Source organism: Branchiostoma belcheri, unplaced genomic scaffold, assembly GCF_001625305.1.
Source record: "Branchiostoma belcheri isolate BF01 breed outbred unplaced genomic scaffold, Haploidv18h27 scaffold19, whole genome shotgun sequence".
NCBI lineage: Eukaryota > Metazoa > Chordata > Leptocardii > Amphioxiformes > Branchiostomatidae > Branchiostoma > Branchiostoma belcheri.
Genome location: NW_017803379.1, coordinates 2,364,137 through 2,384,731, shown reverse-complemented (window position 1 = coordinate 2,384,731; position 20,595 = coordinate 2,364,137). Strand labels below are relative to the sequence as shown.

Genomic DNA, 20,595 nt, shown 5'->3' with positions numbered 1-20,595 from the left:
TTCGTCAAGGCTTTTGTATAAAACAAGAAAACACTTCTGTGTGTTGGAGTGTGGCCTTTAACTTGGCAGTTCTCCAATCCGGAAAGAAAGCAAATAAGCCACAAATTCCCTCCAAGGACAGAAAACTTTTGGACTGGAGATTTCTCCTGAACTGTCATCAGCTGTGTGGACAACAGAGTAAACTTCTAGGGACAGTGTGCAGACCACCGTGCAAGGCCATGGTGAAATGGGAGGGAAGTCCTTGCCAAACAGGTATGGGATTGGACATGGGCGCTTTACAAACACTCTGACACAATGATGGATGCCAGGTAGCTTGGTGCCACTTAGGTGTCAAGCCAAAAGGTGCCAGTAACATTTAAAAGCGTGCCCAAATTAAAGTACATTTGGCTATGGTTTCAACATTGTATGTCAGCAAGTTAGATGTGTCTTACCTTGAAGCAAAAAAGCACAATCCCTCATCTAAATGCTGTTATTTTACAAATACTCCAAGGAAGGGATTTGCATTGAATACATGAAACTTTTCCATGAATTTAGACCGTAGAAGTCTAGAAGACATTGTATTAAATGTCAGGAGGGTAAGCCACGTTGTCTCTATTTTTCGGGGCTTAGGTAAACCCTTCCACAGTCTAATGTACATGAATGGATGGATGTGATGCCTCCTGAAGTTTGTCCTTGGTTATCTCACCTGTGAAAACACCTGTGCCTTTGATGGATGAGGGCCTACAGTAGGGTTAAGCTAGTCCTAATATCAGGACATCTTTGCTTGGTTCTGCCACCGACACTTCAATGTCGGCCACAGTCAGCGCATGCTGCTGAATACGTATTGTAACCTTACCGATGACACCATGAATACCAAGCTGTTTTGAACAGCAAAGTTAACCAAGACAAAACATGGCTTAGAAGCCCTTTGACTTTTTTACATTGGTGGATACGTGGGATATTATGGTAACCATCCTGTTGCACACTTAATCATGCTGCAGCAGTAAAAATCTGTTCTTTTTGTTAACGGGACACAATGAATTTGTGAAATAAAATCTACTGACCTTTGTCCTCAGCGATGATGAGCAGACGGTACTCCTTGTTGGTGTCCTCTGCCTCCAGCGGTTGTTTCACCATGATCTGTCCCGTCTTCCTGTTGATACGGAAACGTCGGTGTGCCCCGGAGTCCAGGGAGTACCTGATCTCAGAGTTCTTCCCTTCATCCTTGTCCACTGCAGTCACCTGGTATTGCAGAAGATAAAGAAGTAGTATTGTTATAACCCATGAACTACTAACTAAAACAGTGCATTGAGAGCAACATTTTTTTTGGCTACTGATACATGCAACGTATACTAGCAATATAAACTGTGTAGAATAGAAGGTGTCTGTGTCATGCTGTACAGAAGCCACACTTACAGTTCTGACTGGTGTTCCTGGCTCGGCGTCCACCTGCACCACAGAGTAGTACGGCAGGTTGACAAAGACAGGAGCGTTGTCGTTGATGTCTGCTATGGTCACATACACCACCACATGCGCCACTCTGGGGGTCGACCTCTTGTCCCGCACTTCGATGACAATTTCGTACTTCTCCTTCTCCTCCCTGTCGAAGGGAATTCCCCGGGTCCGCAGCACCCCAGACGTGGGGCTGACTTCGAACATGTTGTTGGGGTTGAGGATCTTGTATTCCAGTGGTTCGTTCAGCAGGTTTCCGATGGCAGTCACTATGGCAACGGTTTTCACCTCTGTGGAGTTTTCTGTCACCTCGGAGAAGTATGACTCTTCTGTGAACCGCAGACCGCTCATGACAGTTCTCTTCACTTCTATCCTGATGATACATGAAGTGTGGAACTTTCCGTCTCCAACACGTACTGACAGCTCGTACCGGTCATACAGCCCAGTGGTGTTGACAATGGTTATCACACCGGTGTCTCTGTTGATGCTGAATTTCTTGTCTTCATTGCCCATGGTTAGGACATAGGTGAGCTGTGTGTTTGCTTCAGTGTCTGCATCTTCTGCCTCGACCTGTACGATGGCCACGTCTTTGTAAGTTGGGAGCAAGAGGGTGGCTTCATAGATATCTTGTGTACACGTGGGCGGAGAGTCGTTCACATCCAAGACCTTGATGGTGACATTTGCAGGATTTTCGGCTTTCAGTGGTGGGTTTCCTGTATCAGAGACCTGCACAGTGAACCTGAACTCAGCAATGTCTTCATGGTCCAGTGTACGGATAGTGCGCAGAGCACCAGTGTTAGAGTCGATGGCGAAGTATTTCTGAGCCGCAGACTCAATGATTTCATACACAAGAAGGGAGTTAAGTTCGTTGTCTGCATCTGTTGCGGCGATGACCAGAGGAATGTTGTTCACGTCGAGAACGACACTACCAATGGTGGCTGCCTCGCTGATGCTGCCGATGTACTCAGACTGGGAGAAGACAGGAGGGTTGTCGTTCTCGTCTGCGATGTGAACCAGGACTGTAGCCGTTGAACTCAGACTGACCATGTTGGTGGCCTGGACTGTCAGGTTGTACGACGTCTGTCTCTCGTAGTCCAGTTGCTTCTTGCAGGTGATGACTCCGGAGTTGGGATTCACGTCGAAGCTGCCGTCCGTGTTGCCGCTGATGATCTCGTAGGTAACGGAGGAGCGGCTGGTCGCACCGAGCATGACGATGAGGGATCCGAGCCGTGCGTTCTCGCTGACCTCGATGGCGTACTCCTTGGCGTCGAACTTGGGCGGAGCGTTGTTGGAGATGGTGACGCCAATGTGGATGGGTACGGTGGAGCTCAGCGGGGGGTTGCCATTGTCTCGGACCTTCACCGTCAAGTGGTACTGACTCAGGGCGCTGCGGTCCAGCTGCTTGGAGACCGTGATGATCCCTAACGTCTCATCGATGCTAAACACATTACCAACATTACCTGCAGGAAAAGGGAATAAGAATAAAAAACATATCGTAAGAATTTTGCATTTGCCACTTGAGCACGTTTTTGCAATCTCCTAGTCCTAAGGCTGAAATTACACATCACAACATGATTGCTGGGGTGATAATAATATCAATACTGAAATCACTTCTGCTTCTTGCCTACCATTATTATATTTTTCACCTCCCACAGTGTACAGCCATTATCATATTTCTTACCCCCCACAGTGATCTAATGAAACTCAGTAAGCCTCAGAAGAACAGGGATAGTAAATATGCTGGTTTTGACTGATGATGCTGTACAAAATCTCATCATTGGAGACAAATTAATGCTGTGTAGACCTTGGGGCTAATGCAGAAGTTGATCAGGGACAATAGTGTGCTTGGCAAAGATGTAGGTATTCATAAAACCATTCATATAGAAAACATGCTTGGAGGAGCAGGTGCAATAAAAATCTTTACTGTCTAATTGATATATTCATTTCTAAACATAGATGTACAAGATGGTAATATTCCAAAAAGAGAACGACTAAACCATCTTGCTTCTGTTCTATGAAATAAAGATGCCAATTTGTAAAAGGTTTGCATACTGTACCCCGGCTTATCATTCAAGAGCTACAGGGCCTCCCAAGTACTGTTTTTACAATGCCAATGAGAGCATACATTATTGGTGATCAACATCAATGTCGGTAAGACCTCGTAAAACAGGCGATTTTTTTTCATTACACACTTTTATGAGCGGTGCCTTGAAACGATGCATATCCATTACAATGTAAATACAACAGGGCACACTGCAAGAGAAAATCCGACTCATCATAGACCCAAAATCTAGCAAAAATTTGGTCTAATGCTCCAATAATGACACATATCAGCGAAAGGGAGATAAAACTCTAGCCACAGTATTGGACAAAATAACAGCATATGTATCTGGTAAGGAAGACAGATGGTGATGACTTGAATGCAGACTGGGGATATGCGAGCAGAGTCACCCCTGCCTCCCCCCACACATGAAGGATGACTCCCTTTCTGGACCTAAATGGAATTTCGGCACAGGGATGCATTAGGAAAACCCGCGGAGGATAACATCAGTAAAAGACGGGATCTACAGACCGCCAACAACAAAATCCACGCAATGATTTGGGAAGAAACTTTAAGGTCTGTTCGGCGGTGATCTATCAATGAGTGCATTATCTGGGGAGAGTTTGTACACACATGATGGAGATGGTTTTACAGTGCTTGTGGCTGGATCAAATTACATCGTCTGCCTTGAGATGGATGAGCCCTGCAGGACAACCTTTAAATGTTTGAACTTCTTCAAGCAATAACCCGTCCTGTAACACCTCATAACAACAAAAGCAAGATTCATACCAGCTTAAAGTATTCTTCCTCTGCATTTTACGGGATGACATCCAACAAATTACCTGGCTTCTCTGGTTCAAAGCCAAAAGCGCACTTCTATCTCGTTGGAATGGAAGCACTTTATGGCTTTTCTTATTTCCATGTCACCACTGAAATATTGACTGGGAATATCTATTATGATTCTGCTGATAAATGGGTCTACTTTCTCCCAAATATTGCAACAAAATCCATGCTGCATGCCTGGGGGCAGCGACTATAATCAGACGGCGGGTCTAGGAAATGTGGCTCCAAGATCATTATTTACCAGGGGGGTTCCTTCTGAATGTAAGACGTTTCAGCCCCATAATCTTGGAGCAATATGGCCGGGAGAAGGCATAATGGAACCTCTTTATCAACGTCATCTCGGCCGACTTTAATAGCAGACTTTATGGCCAAACATTTGTTCCGAGATGGCTTACATGTCTCATCTGCAACCATCTGAACTGACGAACTGCGGGAATACTAATAATACTGTGACTGGAATACTTCGCTTTCACGTCAACTTTGAATAGTGGATGGAAACTTCTGACCACTAAGCACGAAGCATGGCACCAAACCAAGAACTGTGTTGGTATATTTAAAGGGATAACACAAATCATCCAAGTCCATAAAGCTGTTGGTTGATTAAACTGATAAAAAAAGGGTCAAGACCTCAGTACAGCAGAGCGAGGTGGTACAGTAATATATGCTCAGTATTCCTTTCCTTCATCCCCGTGTTTATGTTAAGCTACCAAACTACATCCCCCAAAGGAGGGCTCAAACACACTGGCGCCAGGATAATGTCTTACACCTGTATAGAGTCACAAACGCCTGCGTCTAAGACAGGTGGAAAGTGGGGAGACCGACACAGTAAGGCACTGACTACAAATTCAGCTGCGGATCAAGAGATACACATTGCCTAGGGATGTGGGGTACCTGAATTCCGCAAAGGACGTGGACTGGAAAGCACATGCCACATCAACCTTAATCTGGGTGACATATTCCAACCGATCTCTGAACTACATAGATAAGTGTGTGCTAGCATTCTACATAAAACGCCATAACTCCTACATAAAGACTCAATGTCTGGTAACCACTGGGCTCTGCTGAATAACAGTCATACATTATCACAAGGTAGACATTATGAACAGTTGTGAAGGATTCCCTATTCCTCTAATGATATCTCCACTGCAACTGATGAAAACTGCAAGATGACAAGACCAGTGGTGCATGGCCGTCTGCCAAAAGGACTATATCTGTAATAGATATGCATATATACTCTTGGATCCTGTAGTCAGAAGCTCAAGCAATGGTTACATTTTTGCCTGAAGATATTGTCTCTACTTCTTAGAGTCAATATTTGGAAACAATTCCACTAATCTTCACTGAACAAAAGGTGTCTTTTTACCAATCCACTGTGTAAACATCCTCTGATGCATGATTGCACTACTAGAAGCACAGGTGTGTTTTTATTCTTTCTTCTCTCTGTTCTATATATGGGACTATCTCTGTGGTTCTAACTCTTTCCACTTCCAGCAGACGTTATGTAAAGAAACGTTTCTTTAATCCTTTAAATTTAACAAAATCTTTTCTTAGCTGAGTGACATGAAGGTAGAAAGGCAGCGGTAGCTTTGAACGGTGGATTTTGGCAGGATTTTTTCTTTGTTTGTCCCTAAGGAACCAAAACAGAAGTCTAAACTCCATGTATGCAATTACTCTGAAAATAAACAGATCTGTATCTTTGGGGGAAAGCAAGCTGTACTTCCTTGATAAAGACTGGTAAGGCTAGTTAACATTTTCCTTAGCTGCCAAACTGAGTATTTTCAACATCCCATGGGACAAGGTTTAACCACACATTGGACTAGAAATGTCATATCCAATTAGCACATCATGTTAAACAACACAATACTCCTTCCACCGTAAATTTTTTTCCTGCGTAATATCAGTCACTTCAGTTTACAAAACAGTCCCATGCATTATCTTCTTCCACATCCTCAACTTGTATTTGTTATCTATTGCTTCGGTGACTGCTACCCTTGTTTTTTCACCTGAAGAAAAGGTATACAAACCTAAATCTCACACAATACTGGCCTTTTATTGATGTAGGCCAGCACCCCAGGCCAGATATGGACCAATGCACTCCAGATGTGAAGGGGCAACCCCTGTTTTAAAAGACCTTGAAAAGAGTTTGAGTGACCAAAGAATTAGTCTCACTACACATCTTCTTCTAACTATCAAAGGGAAGAGGAAGCTCCCTAACTTTTTCCCACCATAAATTCCTTGAAAGGGGAAACCTAATCTTCTGTTTGGTAAAAATGGTGATCACTCCTGTAGAGCAGCGAAGGACTCTTATTAAAATCTCATTAACCTTCCTGAGACATGAATGAAAGAAACCATTAGTCACCTGTGAGATAAACTGTGTACCATTTCCGCTGCCTGTGGATTGCAATACTTAACGACAGAAAAATCGGTTCTGCCTCCTCTTTCCTAATCCGTACCCATCTCCAAAAACAGCCCACCATCACAAGAATGGAGCAGAAAAAGGCATTTGAGGCAAGTGTGGGATTTACGGTTTTAAAACGTGTGCAGCTCTTATTGACAGTTACTGATACAGAGGCAGGGGAAGCTGAGAATGGGGTCAGAACGGGCAACATAAAGCATCTTGTCAGTCCCTTCCAGGCATCTTGAATGGGAATACATAAGCCAACCTCCCAGCACTTCCAGCCATTAAAACTTACTGCATCTCCACCTGGGTAAGACACGATAGCACGGCTCCTCCAAGAATATCAACTCGTAAGCTTCTCCCTATTTCTTAATGCTTGAGGAAGGAGGGCTTGTCTTATGTCATCGCCATTTGGAACGGAAGGCCTTTAGCACATCATTTACTTTGGTGCTTCAGAATCAAATAAAGGCTGGAAAGGTTGCCATGAGGGGTGCTTTTTCTTCAAGCCTGCTGCTTCAATGGCTTTTTGATGCTGATAAAGTATTTTCCAAATGTGTTTTGCCTTTTAGGCAAAGCCAAACTGTAACACCTATGTGGATTTTTTATTTCGATGGTGGCAGCCCACTTTCCGTTGCGGCTACACACCTGTATCCACAGTGCTGTTGCCGCTACATCACAAGTCCTGGTCAAGAATGTGGTGTAGCCACCGCACACACATTCCACAAACAGTAGCATCAATCTACAAATGACGTGGGAGGCCCATTTCAAGCAGAGCACTCGCCGGTCCTTCCGTTCTGTGATGTTTACTAAACTGTTTGAGAACCATACCTGTTTCTATGGTGTACGTCAGCTCGGAGTTGGCGCCCCTGTCTCGGTCGGTCGCCACCACTTGCACCACAGATGTGCCGTACGCGGCAGTCTCGTACACACCGCCGGTGTACTCCTGAGCGCTGAATATCGGGCGGTGGTCGTTGGAGTCCTTAACGTTGATGACGACGCGGACAAAGTTGCGCATGACTGAGACATCCTGATCTTTAGCCATGATGGTTAGAATGTGCTGGTCCTTGGTCTCATGGTCCAAAGGAGAAGCTGTGTAGATTTCACCTGGAGGGGAAAAAGGCCAGAATGCTGAAAATGTTTCTCTAATAACTATGCCTGAATTTAGTGATGACAAAGACTGTTACATGCCAAAACTAAACAGTTTTAAGGTCTCACATAGCTGTTCCTCCCTACCTGTGCGAGGGTTGATGCGGAACTTCTGCATGCTGACAGGGTCGGTGCTGGAGTCGATGGAGTAGAAGAGGCGGCTGTTCTCGTCGACGTCGGATGCGGTTACCCTGGTAACCAGAGTGTCGATGGGCGCCTCTTCCGGGATCTCCACCTCGTACTTCTTCTGTGCAAACTGTGGTCGGTTGTCGTTCAGGTCTATCACAGAGAGAAGAATCTAGAAAGGGAGACAATGTAGAGAACAGGTTATAGTGTGGAAAATTCAAACCTAACAGTTTTATGGCTGCACCTAGAGTCGTATTAAGGTCATCTCAGTCAGTGCCGAATGGCAGCCGCTCCAGATCCAGCCCCACCAATTGTAAGCTGCTCGCAATTCAGCCCTTGGCTGCAAGGAGAGAGTAGCCGGCCCACCCAATGATTATAAAAAAATTTTAAGCTTCTCCCTGCTTTGGTGATCTCTCAAACCAATTCTGCAGAGGCTTATGGTAAAGAGAGGTAAGACATTTGGTGACAGTTTGACTTTGCATAAGAAATCAGGTCCTAGTAGGAATCATGATTGACGTGCAACAGTTTATTATGGAAACATAAGACGAGAATACATGATGGTGCCAGACAGACTAGGATTCTGTTCAATTACATTACCACAGGAAGACTGGGCAATTTTTGTGACATTTGATAGGGAACAGGAATACAATCAGACTAATTTTTCCAATCGTAAGGATGTAACAGTATTTGCTTTCACTGATTGCATTGTATGCACCTTTTAGTGGAAACCTTGAGTGGGGTTAGCAGCCTCAGGTAACCTGTATGCTATCTGTGAGCTCTCTTTCATCCAAGGCCACAACAAAAATTGCCTTGTGCTTGCCCTAAAACCGCAGGAGAGCCACCCCTTCTTCTAGGATAAAAAACATTTCCAATAATTTCATTTGGCAAAACTCAATTACCTCCTGGAGTCAATTGACCAAATTGAATTCAACCCCAAATTCACTTACACTGATATCACATGAAGGAAAGCCTTCAGGAATACTCCAGCCTTTCAGCAGTCCCCCGTCCAAATTGATTTGATTAAGTGGACAGTATGGCCACAACATGCCACTCAATTGAATAAATACTGATTGAGCTGATGGCATCTACCCTCATTCAGATCTCTTCACAATGCCCCAACCTTTCACATTACATGGCGGGGGAGGGTTGCAGGGAAGCAACAATTGTCTGGGAACATCTGACAAACAGCAATGGCAAAAGTATGTTTTTGTGGGGGCTGCAAGCTAAGAGGATTCTATGGAAACACACAAAATTACCTCTTCCAGTCTTGTTACCGATGGAAAACTCAAGACGTTGAAATGTCAGGTTTATAACATTTTGCCCTTTGAAAGAAACCCCACCCGAGTCTGAAAGGAAGCCATGTGATTGCGTAGTATGTGCAGGAAAACATGACATTTGGACGTCATGACCCTCCGGAGGTGGTCCCTGTTTTGGCAGATGTGTGGGCCTATCAACAGGAATGCACTAATTATACATGACACAGGTCTTAAACTTGACGCTTCAAGGCTTCTGGTAGTAACCAAATATAGCTGCACTCACTATCAATCTACTTTAAACTAATGATAAAGCCTGCTGGCTAGCATGTCTCGCGAGCAAGATACCGACCACAGAACTGCCGTATTTAGACCTCTGGATGGGAGAGGGGAGGGGGTGGGGGGATTTCCGGGCACAAGTGGGATTGACAGCTGTGAGTTATTTCCACAAGAATGCACCCAATGCCGGGAGGAAGCCTTAGGAAAAGTTTGCAGTCCTTAAAAATAACCTTTACTGAGGCGCACTCAAGCCGGCTGGTAATTTATTACAGACCGAGAGAGGGGGGGAGGGAAGGAAGGGAACGGAGACGGATTATAAAGAGACGCATCAGTACTGGAGAAGGGAAAAAGGTCAGACTAATCGTCCTGACGGGGAATTTTCTTAATTACGTTTTCAAGCAGCAGGGCTGTCAGTGGAGCTGGCTATTGGCCATACGTCTTCACATCACATCTGAGTGAGTGGGACAAATCATAAAGGCAGCCTGATACTGGGATCTCCTGTCTGATTGGAACCTAATACACCATTAGCCTGGTGAATCGAACAGGGAATAGCAGGAACAAATAAAACGTTAAGTGTAAAACTGCAAGCCATCCTTGACATGAGTCTGCAGGACTGAGGAAAATTGTTCTTTTCAGACTGGCTTCCGACTGGTGAATAATGCCAAGACAGGTGATTAATGAGACATTAGGACAGGTGCGGTCACCTGGAAAGAGTTGTCAACAAATACGCACCTGTTTAGTAGCAGACTTGTGTCCATCAGTGACCTCCACGGTGAGGTTGTACTTGTTGCGCTCTTCCCAGTCCAGCTTCTTGGCCAGCTTCAGGATGCCGTCATTACCAATGGTGAACTTTTCTCCAACATTTCCACCTGGGATGAGTGGGAAGACCATATGATAAATTGGCATTGCTGCAAGCCACACCGAGGTGTCTAAAAATGACTGATGAGGGTCAAACTAATCATTAGCTCAATAAGCCCCCCAAAACAATTACAGAAGATTAATTTTCGTTCCAAGAAAATGAACCTGTTCAAAGTGAAAGTTCAGTTGTCAAAAGTAATCGTCAGTTAAGAACAGTTAATCCCTGAACCTAGTAAACACTGCTTGTGAATATTTGTAGCCAGTCTGGAAATTAGGAGATATTTCAGGCCTTACCAATGATGTTGTACCACAGTTCTGGAGAGTCAGGGTCCTCAGCCTCCACTACTGTGATCCAGTCCTTCACCGGCCAGTCCTCCTGGATCATCTTGTAGTTGAACTCGGGTTCTGGGCTCTTCAGCTTGGGACCGATGGACGTTACCGGCGGTTTGACAACGTCGATCACAACGTTGACCTTTGACTTCCGCTGGGGACGCCCATGATCCGTGGCTTGGATCTGGAAAGGTGAGTGGAGATTGCCTCATTAGCATAACCTTTGCTCTTTCTGTTTATCTCCAATCCAAAAGGCCAAGCTAGAGGCTAGGACCTATAAAATTTCAGCACGGCAAAATAAAATATTCTGAATGAGGAGTGAATCTCTTTAAGGAGTGAGGATATTATAACTGCTGCTTCTTGGCACATTTTCGTCATCATTTAATAGTTGAAGCATTCGAAACTCCCCAAAAACCAAGCTTTGTGAGACATCTCTTTATTTTTGGGTACAATAAATAGATAGAACTTGCCTACAGTACAAAACATATTTGCCTTACAGACTTTTGCCTTAGACTTACAACATTACAAGAATGACCAGAAAAATTGCATCAGGTGCCTTTAAAACTGGTAGTAAAAATAGCCTACCTTTAGGGTGTACTGTTGCCCTTCCATCAACGCCTTCCTTGTCGAAATCATCCCATTGGTTGGATCAATGAAAAACCTCCCCTTATCGTTTCCGCCCTTGAAACTGTAGGCAAGGTCGCCGTTGGAACCGACATCATCGTCGCTGGCAACCACCCGGTAGATGTCGCCCTTCTCGTTGGTGCGGTTACGCTCCGGAACCCGGATCCGGATGGTGTTGGTCCCAAAGTCTGGACTGTTGTCGTTGACATCCGCGACCGAAACAACCACGTGTGCCGTCGAGACCTGGGGAGGGCTGCCATTGTCCGACACTGAAACCTGCACAGCAACAACAGAGAGAACAAACTTGAGCTTCATTTGGCTAAACAGTATAAGAGTAAGTCAAGAATACCACAATACTGTAATTTCCAATATGTCCCAGAACTAGCCTGATTAAATCACTTTATGGACGGCTGCCCAAACAACCAACCGAAATATGCAGGGAGGGGCTAGTACAACCCAAGACGGCAGGGTTTGTATTAAATGACTAATCAAGAACCAAGAAAGAAAAATGTAGGTTTAGCACAGTATGGTTTCGGGTTTGTTCTTAGTACTAAACTTTTCCAGGTAATCAATACAAATTTCTTACTATATCTATTGAGGTCTACTGCTCCCCAATGTTGGTGTTATGCATGATGTACTTGACTTTTATCACTCCCGGAAATGCAGTCCAATTCAGGTCTTTACAGTTTGATTTGTTGTGTATGATGATAAACAAGACCCAGTAGTTGAGGAACTGTTTGGAGACCTGTCAACAGTTACGATCCACATGATTTAAATGGGCAGGAGGCATGTACCAAAGTCCTGGGGTTCCATATGTTCTGCACCACAGATCGCCATGACCCGGTAACCCAGAAACAGGACTGTGATTCCAAAACTCTTGAACTTCGTTTCATCATGTAGAGAAGGGCACATGGTGCCATTATTCTCCCATGCAAACATGTGACTTCTCTCATATAAACACAAATGTCCCTCCGACCTTCTCTACCTTTATTCACCATCCAAAACAAATACACAAGACTGGGGCCTTCTCTGTCTCGCGCTGACTTTTCCCATCTGCCCGATCTTAACACCCAGGCAACCAGACAGTGGCTCTTTTATTCCAACACTTCAGGATGCTATTTCAAACATGGCCTACCAGGATTCTTTTCTATTCCCTTATCTTTGGTGCGGTACAGGTAAACTGGCTACTTGCATACCTGTCGAAGCACCTGTGTCGATGACTGCTATCTGTCAGTTTGCCTCTGTTGTTTGGAAGGCAGGAAGCGGGGTGTTTGTGTTCACCAGGTTTGTTAGCTTTACAATAAAAGTTTAATTCATTTTGACTGACCCTGGAGACCATTCATGCAGGAAATTTGGTCGGGTGAGAGCCGTTTTATTTATTCAACAGCGACTGTTAGAGTGGTCTGGGTCTGAGGGCCGTGTTTCCAGCCGTTAACCCGCACACGAGGGGCAAGACTAACAAGTTTTGTTTCCAACTTATTAAAAGTCTGCCAGCCGTGATGGTAAAACTCTCAGCAAACAATCACAAGTAACGATTACACAAAACTTTCTTCCGAAACCTTATCCCCGCCGATGCCAGTAGAAAAGGGCTAGCGGCCTGTTAATCTTCCCTCAGCACATGTACTATTAATGGCAGCAGAAGGCATCTGGGCCATACCTCGTAATTAATCTCCTCCCCTCAAGAGTCTGCCAAATTGATATCTCAAAACTGACAGACGTTTGACGAATTGTTAATGTTCCAGTCTCTCTGCATATCAAGTGCACAAAGACAAAACTAGTGCTGGCTCCCAACTCCAGCTGCAAACCGTGACAAGCATCCATGCTGTAACTATAACACCAAAGTGAAACATTTTTCCAAGGCTGCTGACAGACCAAATTCGACAGTCATTGCTATAGCAACCAACGGCAGTCACTGCCATGGCAAAAGCACCAGCAAACACGAACCACATCGGGCAAACTCTTGACATATATTTTCAGCTCTCCGGATCTTATTACATATTCAAGTGGAGTATGTTGCCTACTGTTCAGTGTTTTCCTTTGGTATTTGGAAAGGGCAGTGCAAACAGCGAAACACACTTCAGTCTGTGAAAGCTACCCAACTGGAAGTTTTTTTCGCTACAGGTAATTAACGCTGGCACCAGTTGGAGCCAACAAGAGTGGGACTTCAAAGCCTTCATATTGCAGGGGGAGGAAACCATCCTCCCTATCCAGTACACAGCAGGAAATGGTACTGAATTAACCTTGAACCAAGGCAATACCACTGGAAACTTAAACATACATCCAACAATATCAAGCATTTCCACCGAAATAGAACTTGATTGTCATATGGCTACAGGCAATACAATTATAACTGAAAATTCAAGCTTATTTTCAAAATGGCTGCCTCCCTAGTGCATGCTGGTATACAGTAGTGGATAAACGTTCATTCATGGGAAGTGCTAATACATTATTCAAAAGTTCAAGGTTACCGAAAATATGGCCAAAAGAGCTAACTGGCTATTATCTCCTTTTATTACTTTTGCCTATCTGGGGCTTGGCATTAATAATCCATTATCTTCAGCCATGGAGCCAGTCTTGAGCAATGGTCTGTGCTGAAAACGGTTGGGGGGAAGTGCCCACTTCTAAAGGTCACTGCATCTGTGCTTTGTCAGCTTCAGCAGGCGTACTTGTCTATAGACCTTCCTTCTGGGCACAGTGTGATGCCTCCCATTCCGGGAGGAAAACCATCACCTACTCTTGGCCTCTGAAAAAGCCCACATCCAGGGAAAATCTCCACTCTCTGGAGCAGGCAGCTCCTTATTTGGAAGGGCTAGCGGTGAGTGGGGGACACGCTTGGTGGGATTTTAGCACTCAATGTCAAAAGTCAACGCAAGAGTGGCTCTCTACCAGGAGGGCCTGCGTTTACAACAAATACGCCCTGTCAAGAGTAAACCAGCCAATTCCTTCAGCAATAAGGTATATTACTGTCTCGTCCCAACAGACCTCATCTATCATTTGGCCACACTGGTGTACTACAAGCACCAATTCTCCTGATCCCCTTCCATGCTACGTAATTTATCTGGCTTTGACTTTTTCCATTAAACAAATTCAGTGCTAAAACTATATCATCCTCGCAGGGTCATTTGTTAGGTCCCCTCCTCCCACCATTGCACCCTGACAACGTATCCATCACGAGGGCAGGAGAGCAGAACGATGCCATCCTCCAGTGATAACGGCACTTAAAAATACAGTCTCCAGGGATAGCCTGGAAATACAGAAATAAAGCCCTATCTTCAGCCAAGTTTTGTCTCCATTTCTTAAAATTCTAGACACTCTCTGGTGGATGGAAATATAGCTATGAACTTGACTTATTGTACGCTGTGGCTGAATAAAAGCATAAAAGACATATAATGCCAGATAGGTGTCTTTATATGACAGGTTCATGATATGAATATGAAATGCCATAGTAGCAGTAGTAACCAGTATTTCCATTCTTACGCAAAAATCCTTATTACCAACATGAAATCTATATCATTAACGTCTCATATCAGACTTTCTGAAGACACATGAAATTCAACCACCATTTTACATTGTCATTTGAACTGTTCTTGCAAATGTATCAAGCCAAAAATAGTACCCGACTATAAGTTATCCATCATCATCAACTTTGCATTTATTTCTTGAAACTGCAACAGAGCAATATACTGGCTACCCAGGCAGCACAGTTTGCATATATCTCATTACTTGTTCTGTGACAAAGCACTCATAACAGCAACATAAAATGCTTGCAAATCTTACAGTAAAATGTTTGAAATTTCGTAGGGGTAGGTTTTAACCATCTTGCGGTACCTAGCAGAGATTCAGCTCTTGAAAAACATACAGATTTTACTGTCTTCATTTTCCTTCTACACGTAAGGTAACTACATTATCAGTCTACGTAATTACAGTCATATATGAGGATAGACACTCAGTAATCCACAACAAGATGAGTTGCTTATTATCCTGGCATCTCAGGATTTATCAGGCGAGGTACCCACAGTAATAACTGTTAAAAGCTACCCGCAGGCTTAATTCCTGCTTCATCCGGGATCCAGGCAGAGGGGGATAAAAACGACAATCACACTGCTCATAGAGATGTGTGTGGCGGAACTTTGCAGTCTATAAAGCTGAAACACCTTTAACCATCTCCCTGCTAATTTCTGTTCTAACCAATCGCCGTGCAGCTGGGCTCAGATGAGGGGGAGGGTTAAGAGAAGAGGGCGACATTTGCGTTCCTTTATTGTGTGTTCGGGGTAGGCTGGAGTCTTTACAGCCTTGCTGGGCCCCTGCACAAGCCGTGCATGTACAAAATAACTTGCCAAATCCCTGCAGTCTGCCTGCCTTCCTGCCATGTTTACGTAGGAATAACTAATATAGCAGGATATCTCTTCCACAGCGCTCCAAACTCTAATGGGCTCCTGCCAGTGACTGTGGAGATAATGGCGCTCCTGACCTTGTTAAAATACAGAACGCAGTAGGCTGTGAAAAGTGGGGAATTAGCTCCAGACCTGTCCCATACCTGGGAAATTCTAGCAATAACATGGGATTGGTTTCCAGGAGACTGGAGCTTCCGACTGCCAGAAATTCCTGGTCGCTCCTCCCCTCCCCGTTTAAATCTTAGATCTGCAGGGATTCGAGGATGGAGTCTGAACAATTCCAGACACATCAAACCTGGCACTCCAGTCTGTGTGTCGCCGAATACATTTCAAATTTCTCTCCTATTTTCTGACCTCCAACTGGGAGCATGAAATTCTGCTAACGGTTCCGACTAATGCTCCTTTGTTTGTCCAGAAAGGGGATGGAGAGTCTGAGCAGATCCTCCCTTACACTGTTTGTATCTTGCAGAATTTCGGTTTAAACAAAGTTAAGAGGCTCCATTGTCCACAGATTTCACAGTCTGCAGCTCTGAAAGCATGTCTCCAGCTCTGCACCGCCAAATCCTCATTAGGAAATAACTTATTATGCATATTTTGAGATGTTATTCAAAGCGAACGGTGTAAGCCCCTCAGACAGAGAAAGAAACCAGCTCAATTGAATATCTCACTGATACACCACTGTGATTTCAGTGTGGGGTCTAACAGGTGATCACATTTCCAGGAAATTTGTATGGTTTAGACTGCAGAAGATACATTTAATCCACAATAAGGGCTGCCATTTAGAAAGTGTTCTGTGCTCTAGCTCTATGCTAATAACACACTACAGTAAGATGATTCCTTTTAATACAGGAATTTTTTCTGCATGAGATCAGCTGTATTTATAGATTTCCCTGGGTGTTAATTCTTGTGAAAGGTGGCAATCGATACATCTATCTTTCCCTGAAGAGGACGGTACTTCCAACTGAGACAGTTTCATTGATTCAAACCATCCTGAAACGAGCGGGCAGTAAAAAAGTCAATACTGGACGAATGGCAATCAGCTTCTGGGGACCCGAGCGTTCTGGGAACAAGTGGGGACACCGGTAACAGGGCTGGCCTTTGTTCTCACCAATAGGAGGGGCTTTCCAGGGTCAAGCTTTTTTACCTCAAGGCAGGAGGCTGACAACACAGGGCACATTTGTGGTTACGCCGGCTTTCGGCACATGCTTCCGTTGCACACGCGCTTGGGCAGATGGAGGTGCAACAATGAATCCTGATAAGAGCATTACACTTTTTTCCACAAGGGATTTATATCCTGAAGGTCAGGTGTTAGGCTGAAGGGCGCCAACCGTTTGGACTTGGCGCTTATTAGACAATCCGGCACCGTGAATGGCGGGGCAGAAACTTTATTAGAATTTCGGGCAACAGATGGCTGGGCAACAAATATTCATGCCAGAAAATAACGGAACCACTGAGCTGAGAATCATTTCCGAGCAGCGTGCTACATACTAAGTGCTGTTAATGAGCGGGGTGTCCTTTTATCTTACTTATTGACATGAAGAACGCCGCCTGCATATCTACGATACAAATGCCACGCAATCATCGCGTCATTTAAATCAAATTCGCTCTGTGACTGAAAGCCGGCCAACTCTCCAGACCCTGCACCACCCCTCATTTCTGTTCCACTCTTCTTGAAATGTTAAGAGCATTTTCACATTTTGCAGTAAGTGGATTCGGGCACAGGTTGCTGAAATTAATTCTGATGGTGGGGTGGGGAGGGGGGTATTTACGGCTGTGACCTACATAACTGGTGCAGCCTCATTGTTCTACCAATGTCACCTTTTGGGACCATTTACACACCTGCCAGCCAATCCAATATCAAGTGTGCTGCCCCACACTACTGGAGATCAGGGTCTGAGCTCTCTCCTGTGGGCCATTCAAACTGAGTGCTGAATACTTTACCATATTCAATCTATGTGAGAGATTGACTTCCTAAAGAAATATAGAAGAATCATAGGTCATGAGTCTGAACTGGACTGAACTGATTGAAGAATCAAAACAATCTGATCATATGGCAGACAAAATAGACTGCTGGGGTCAATTGTGATAACAAGAATTTTACCAATCAAATCTGTAACTAAATCTGGATACCTATGAATCATGATCAGAAATCTTATTACGTTTTCAGAGGCTGTGAATGTTCAGAAGAACAGTCCCTTATTCACTTTGTTTGGAGAGGTGGGAAAAGTTATTGTCTTTGACAAGTGAACAATGTAACGGAATACTAAACTGACACATGTAACTATTCGACATGTTGCGTCCCCCCTTGGGCCATGCCTAGAGTTTAACTGTTAATGAATCCAGCCCACTATAAAGTTGACAACTGAGATTGTATGTCATGTTTATGGCCATGGTTGACTGTATTTGTTCAGTCTTGTGTCTCCACTTTAAATGCAGGGAATTATGGCTTTTGTCTAGATTGCTCCCAATTAGCAAGGTTTAACCGTTACAGCTATTTTACGAGATACAATACAGAAGAAAAGATACATCACAAAATTCAAAATAACCTGTTTTGGGCAAAGCACTGAGGTTCAGGGGTCATACTAACAACCCTCTTCCCACCAGTATAGTCTGTCAATGTTACTTTGTTGAAAGCTTGTTTGCAGTGGCCTTTGTATGACCAGCGTATTCATTAAATCTAACCTTGGTAACCTTGGCTCCCCTTCCGTTTTTATTCTTCTCCCGGCTTTCAACAGTCCTGGTTGGAAATTAGGTTCAGAAATGGGATTCACTTGTAACTGGGAATGGGTGCTTGATACCTTTCATCCTCCCCATCCATCATAAGTTTGGAGAGCAGAGAGTTGTGACAGGCAAGTTGGAGGGTACATAATGCCCAAACTAGCTGTAGATCCTTCGTGTGCCATGACTGAGTGGGGGATCAGCTCGTGGAGTTTACGTCCATTGATTGGCAGGCCTTTAATTTTGCTCCATCCTTCCACCAAATCATCTCTGGAAATGCCTGCCTCTCCCCAAGCCCAGTGAGCGAGGAAGGTCAGGGCGCCCCCATCAATTTAGCCAGGGTGCCGAATGCCCGTTCAATCATGCAGGACTCAGAGAGGCTACGCCTTTACTTCTAATCTTCGATAACATTTTAGCCATGCGTTTAGCCTATGATGTTGAATCAAAGGGTGAATCTTAACCTTACTTGGCAAAACCGAACACAAGAATTTCTGCAAATTATCAACCAGGACTGGGGAGGAAGGCACCATGGCCCCAATTTTTGTCAGAGCAATGAAAAGCTCAAAGTGAAGTGAAGTATAAAATTATCATGTGACATTGGGCCCGGTAAAAATCAATGGGAAATCCCGGCTATTGACCGGGAGTTTTGCCGCCCTTCCCTCTGCGAAAAATCGCCGGCAAAACCTTTTCGTCGAAGGGCAGGGAGGATGTGAGCAAAGTCTATCATCAATACCTTTAGCTTTGACAAGAATTTACGAAGACAATAAAAGCAGTATCTCTACTGCAGCTATCGACGTGTCATGACTGGAAGGGCTGTGTTTTGTTTGATCCTGAACCTGTTAACTGTTCCAACAAAAGTATAGCCTGCGAACAAAGGGGAACAGTTACCAGCTTGAGCCAGTCCTACTCTTTGAAGTGTACTTGACGTGAAAAGCCTTTTGTGGTACGTACACACCCTGCTTCCGCATGGAAACAAGCGGACGCCACCTTCTATAAATAATGAAAAACCTCTTCCATGATTCAAAGCCAGCTTGCTGATCGCATAACGACCGAGGCCCAACCTCCCAGAGAACAAAGGGCGTGAAATTTACATTATATTATTGTTAGGAATCTTTCACAAATTGCTGCATATTGTACTCGGCTTATCTGTATCAGGTATTTATAACCTGCTAGGAAGTAAGATAACAGATGGCCCCTCCCTTTGTTTTCACACAGGTAGCCGAGTAGACAACAGTCTCTTATATGGTAATTTTCCTATTTAACAATTGAGAAGGTACATTGACAAGCCTGGGGACATGTCTCGGCTTGCCAGTGTCCAGTCAAGGGATGGTATTTGCTTGCCAACTGGGAGCACGTGAATATGGTAATGTTGGTCAACAACGCTCTTCCTCGCCAAACAGAGAAGATGGCAGGGGACAAGTGTAAACATGGACATACCTCCAGTATGTGCTCGGCCTGCTGCTCTCTGTCTAATCTCCGGCTTGTTGTCGTGATCAGACCTGCACAGAGGACACAACAACAATACATATTAATATCTTTATTACTTTTACTCCATACAGTCATTCTTACATTGCAACACTATTTGTATACCATTTGTGTTCAGGTAAATATGGGTTACTCTCCAAACAGAAGTTTGGGTTTGGGGTTATTTTTGGCATGCTTTTACACTTTTTTATCGGGGTTTCTTTTTTGCACTGGAATTTTTCTTTCACCCAACCCAAAAAGAAAAAGTGCAAAAAAGAAACCCTGATAAAAAAGTCTAAAAACACGCCAAAAAATAACCCAACCTTCTGCTTGGAGAGTAAGAACGGATGCTACCTACATGTATAAATGAACATTGTAGTCTAATGGAAATATCTGCACAATTTTCATATCACAGGAATGCCAGGCTTTAATTTACTATTGCATGCACTTATCAATGTATCAGAAGAATCCTGTGCATCTCAAGTGTTATAACCAGTCGTTAGACAGGCATAGTTTTATAACGACTTGTGCCTGTCGATGACTTTATACAAGCACCAATTTGGCATGCCTGGCCTGTTGCCAGAATAAATAGGTTAGGGAACGCCAAATTCCTCTGTTTTCTTCCGGTGGAATTAACGTTTGCTGCGCCACCCTGCCGACAAATTACCACCAACAAATAACATTAATTAC

The 20,595-nt window shown here is 44.2% G+C and overlaps 1 protein-coding gene across 3 annotated transcripts in view; it reads right to left on the bottom strand.

The window, feature by feature from the left end:
* Positions 1–20,595, bottom strand: part of LOC109467873 (protocadherin Fat 1-like) — a 62,454-nt gene that overhangs the window by 22,522 nt on the left and 19,337 nt on the right. For all 3 annotated transcript variants that reach the window (XM_019765979.1, XM_019765980.1, XM_019765978.1), the window contains exons 4-11: positions 19,879–19,940; positions 11,291–11,605; positions 10,670–10,889; positions 10,250–10,386; positions 7,947–8,157; positions 7,542–7,817; positions 1,396–2,891; positions 1,044–1,221 (exon numbers count right to left, since the gene is read on the bottom strand). In XM_019765979.1, coding sequence (XP_019621538.1) covers positions 1,044–1,221; positions 1,396–2,891; positions 7,542–7,817; positions 7,947–8,157; positions 10,250–10,386; positions 10,670–10,889; positions 11,291–11,605; positions 19,879–19,940 — 2,895 coding nt within the window. The remainder of the gene's footprint in view (positions 1–1,043; positions 1,222–1,395; positions 2,892–7,541; positions 7,818–7,946; positions 8,158–10,249; positions 10,387–10,669; positions 10,890–11,290; positions 11,606–19,878; positions 19,941–20,595) is intronic.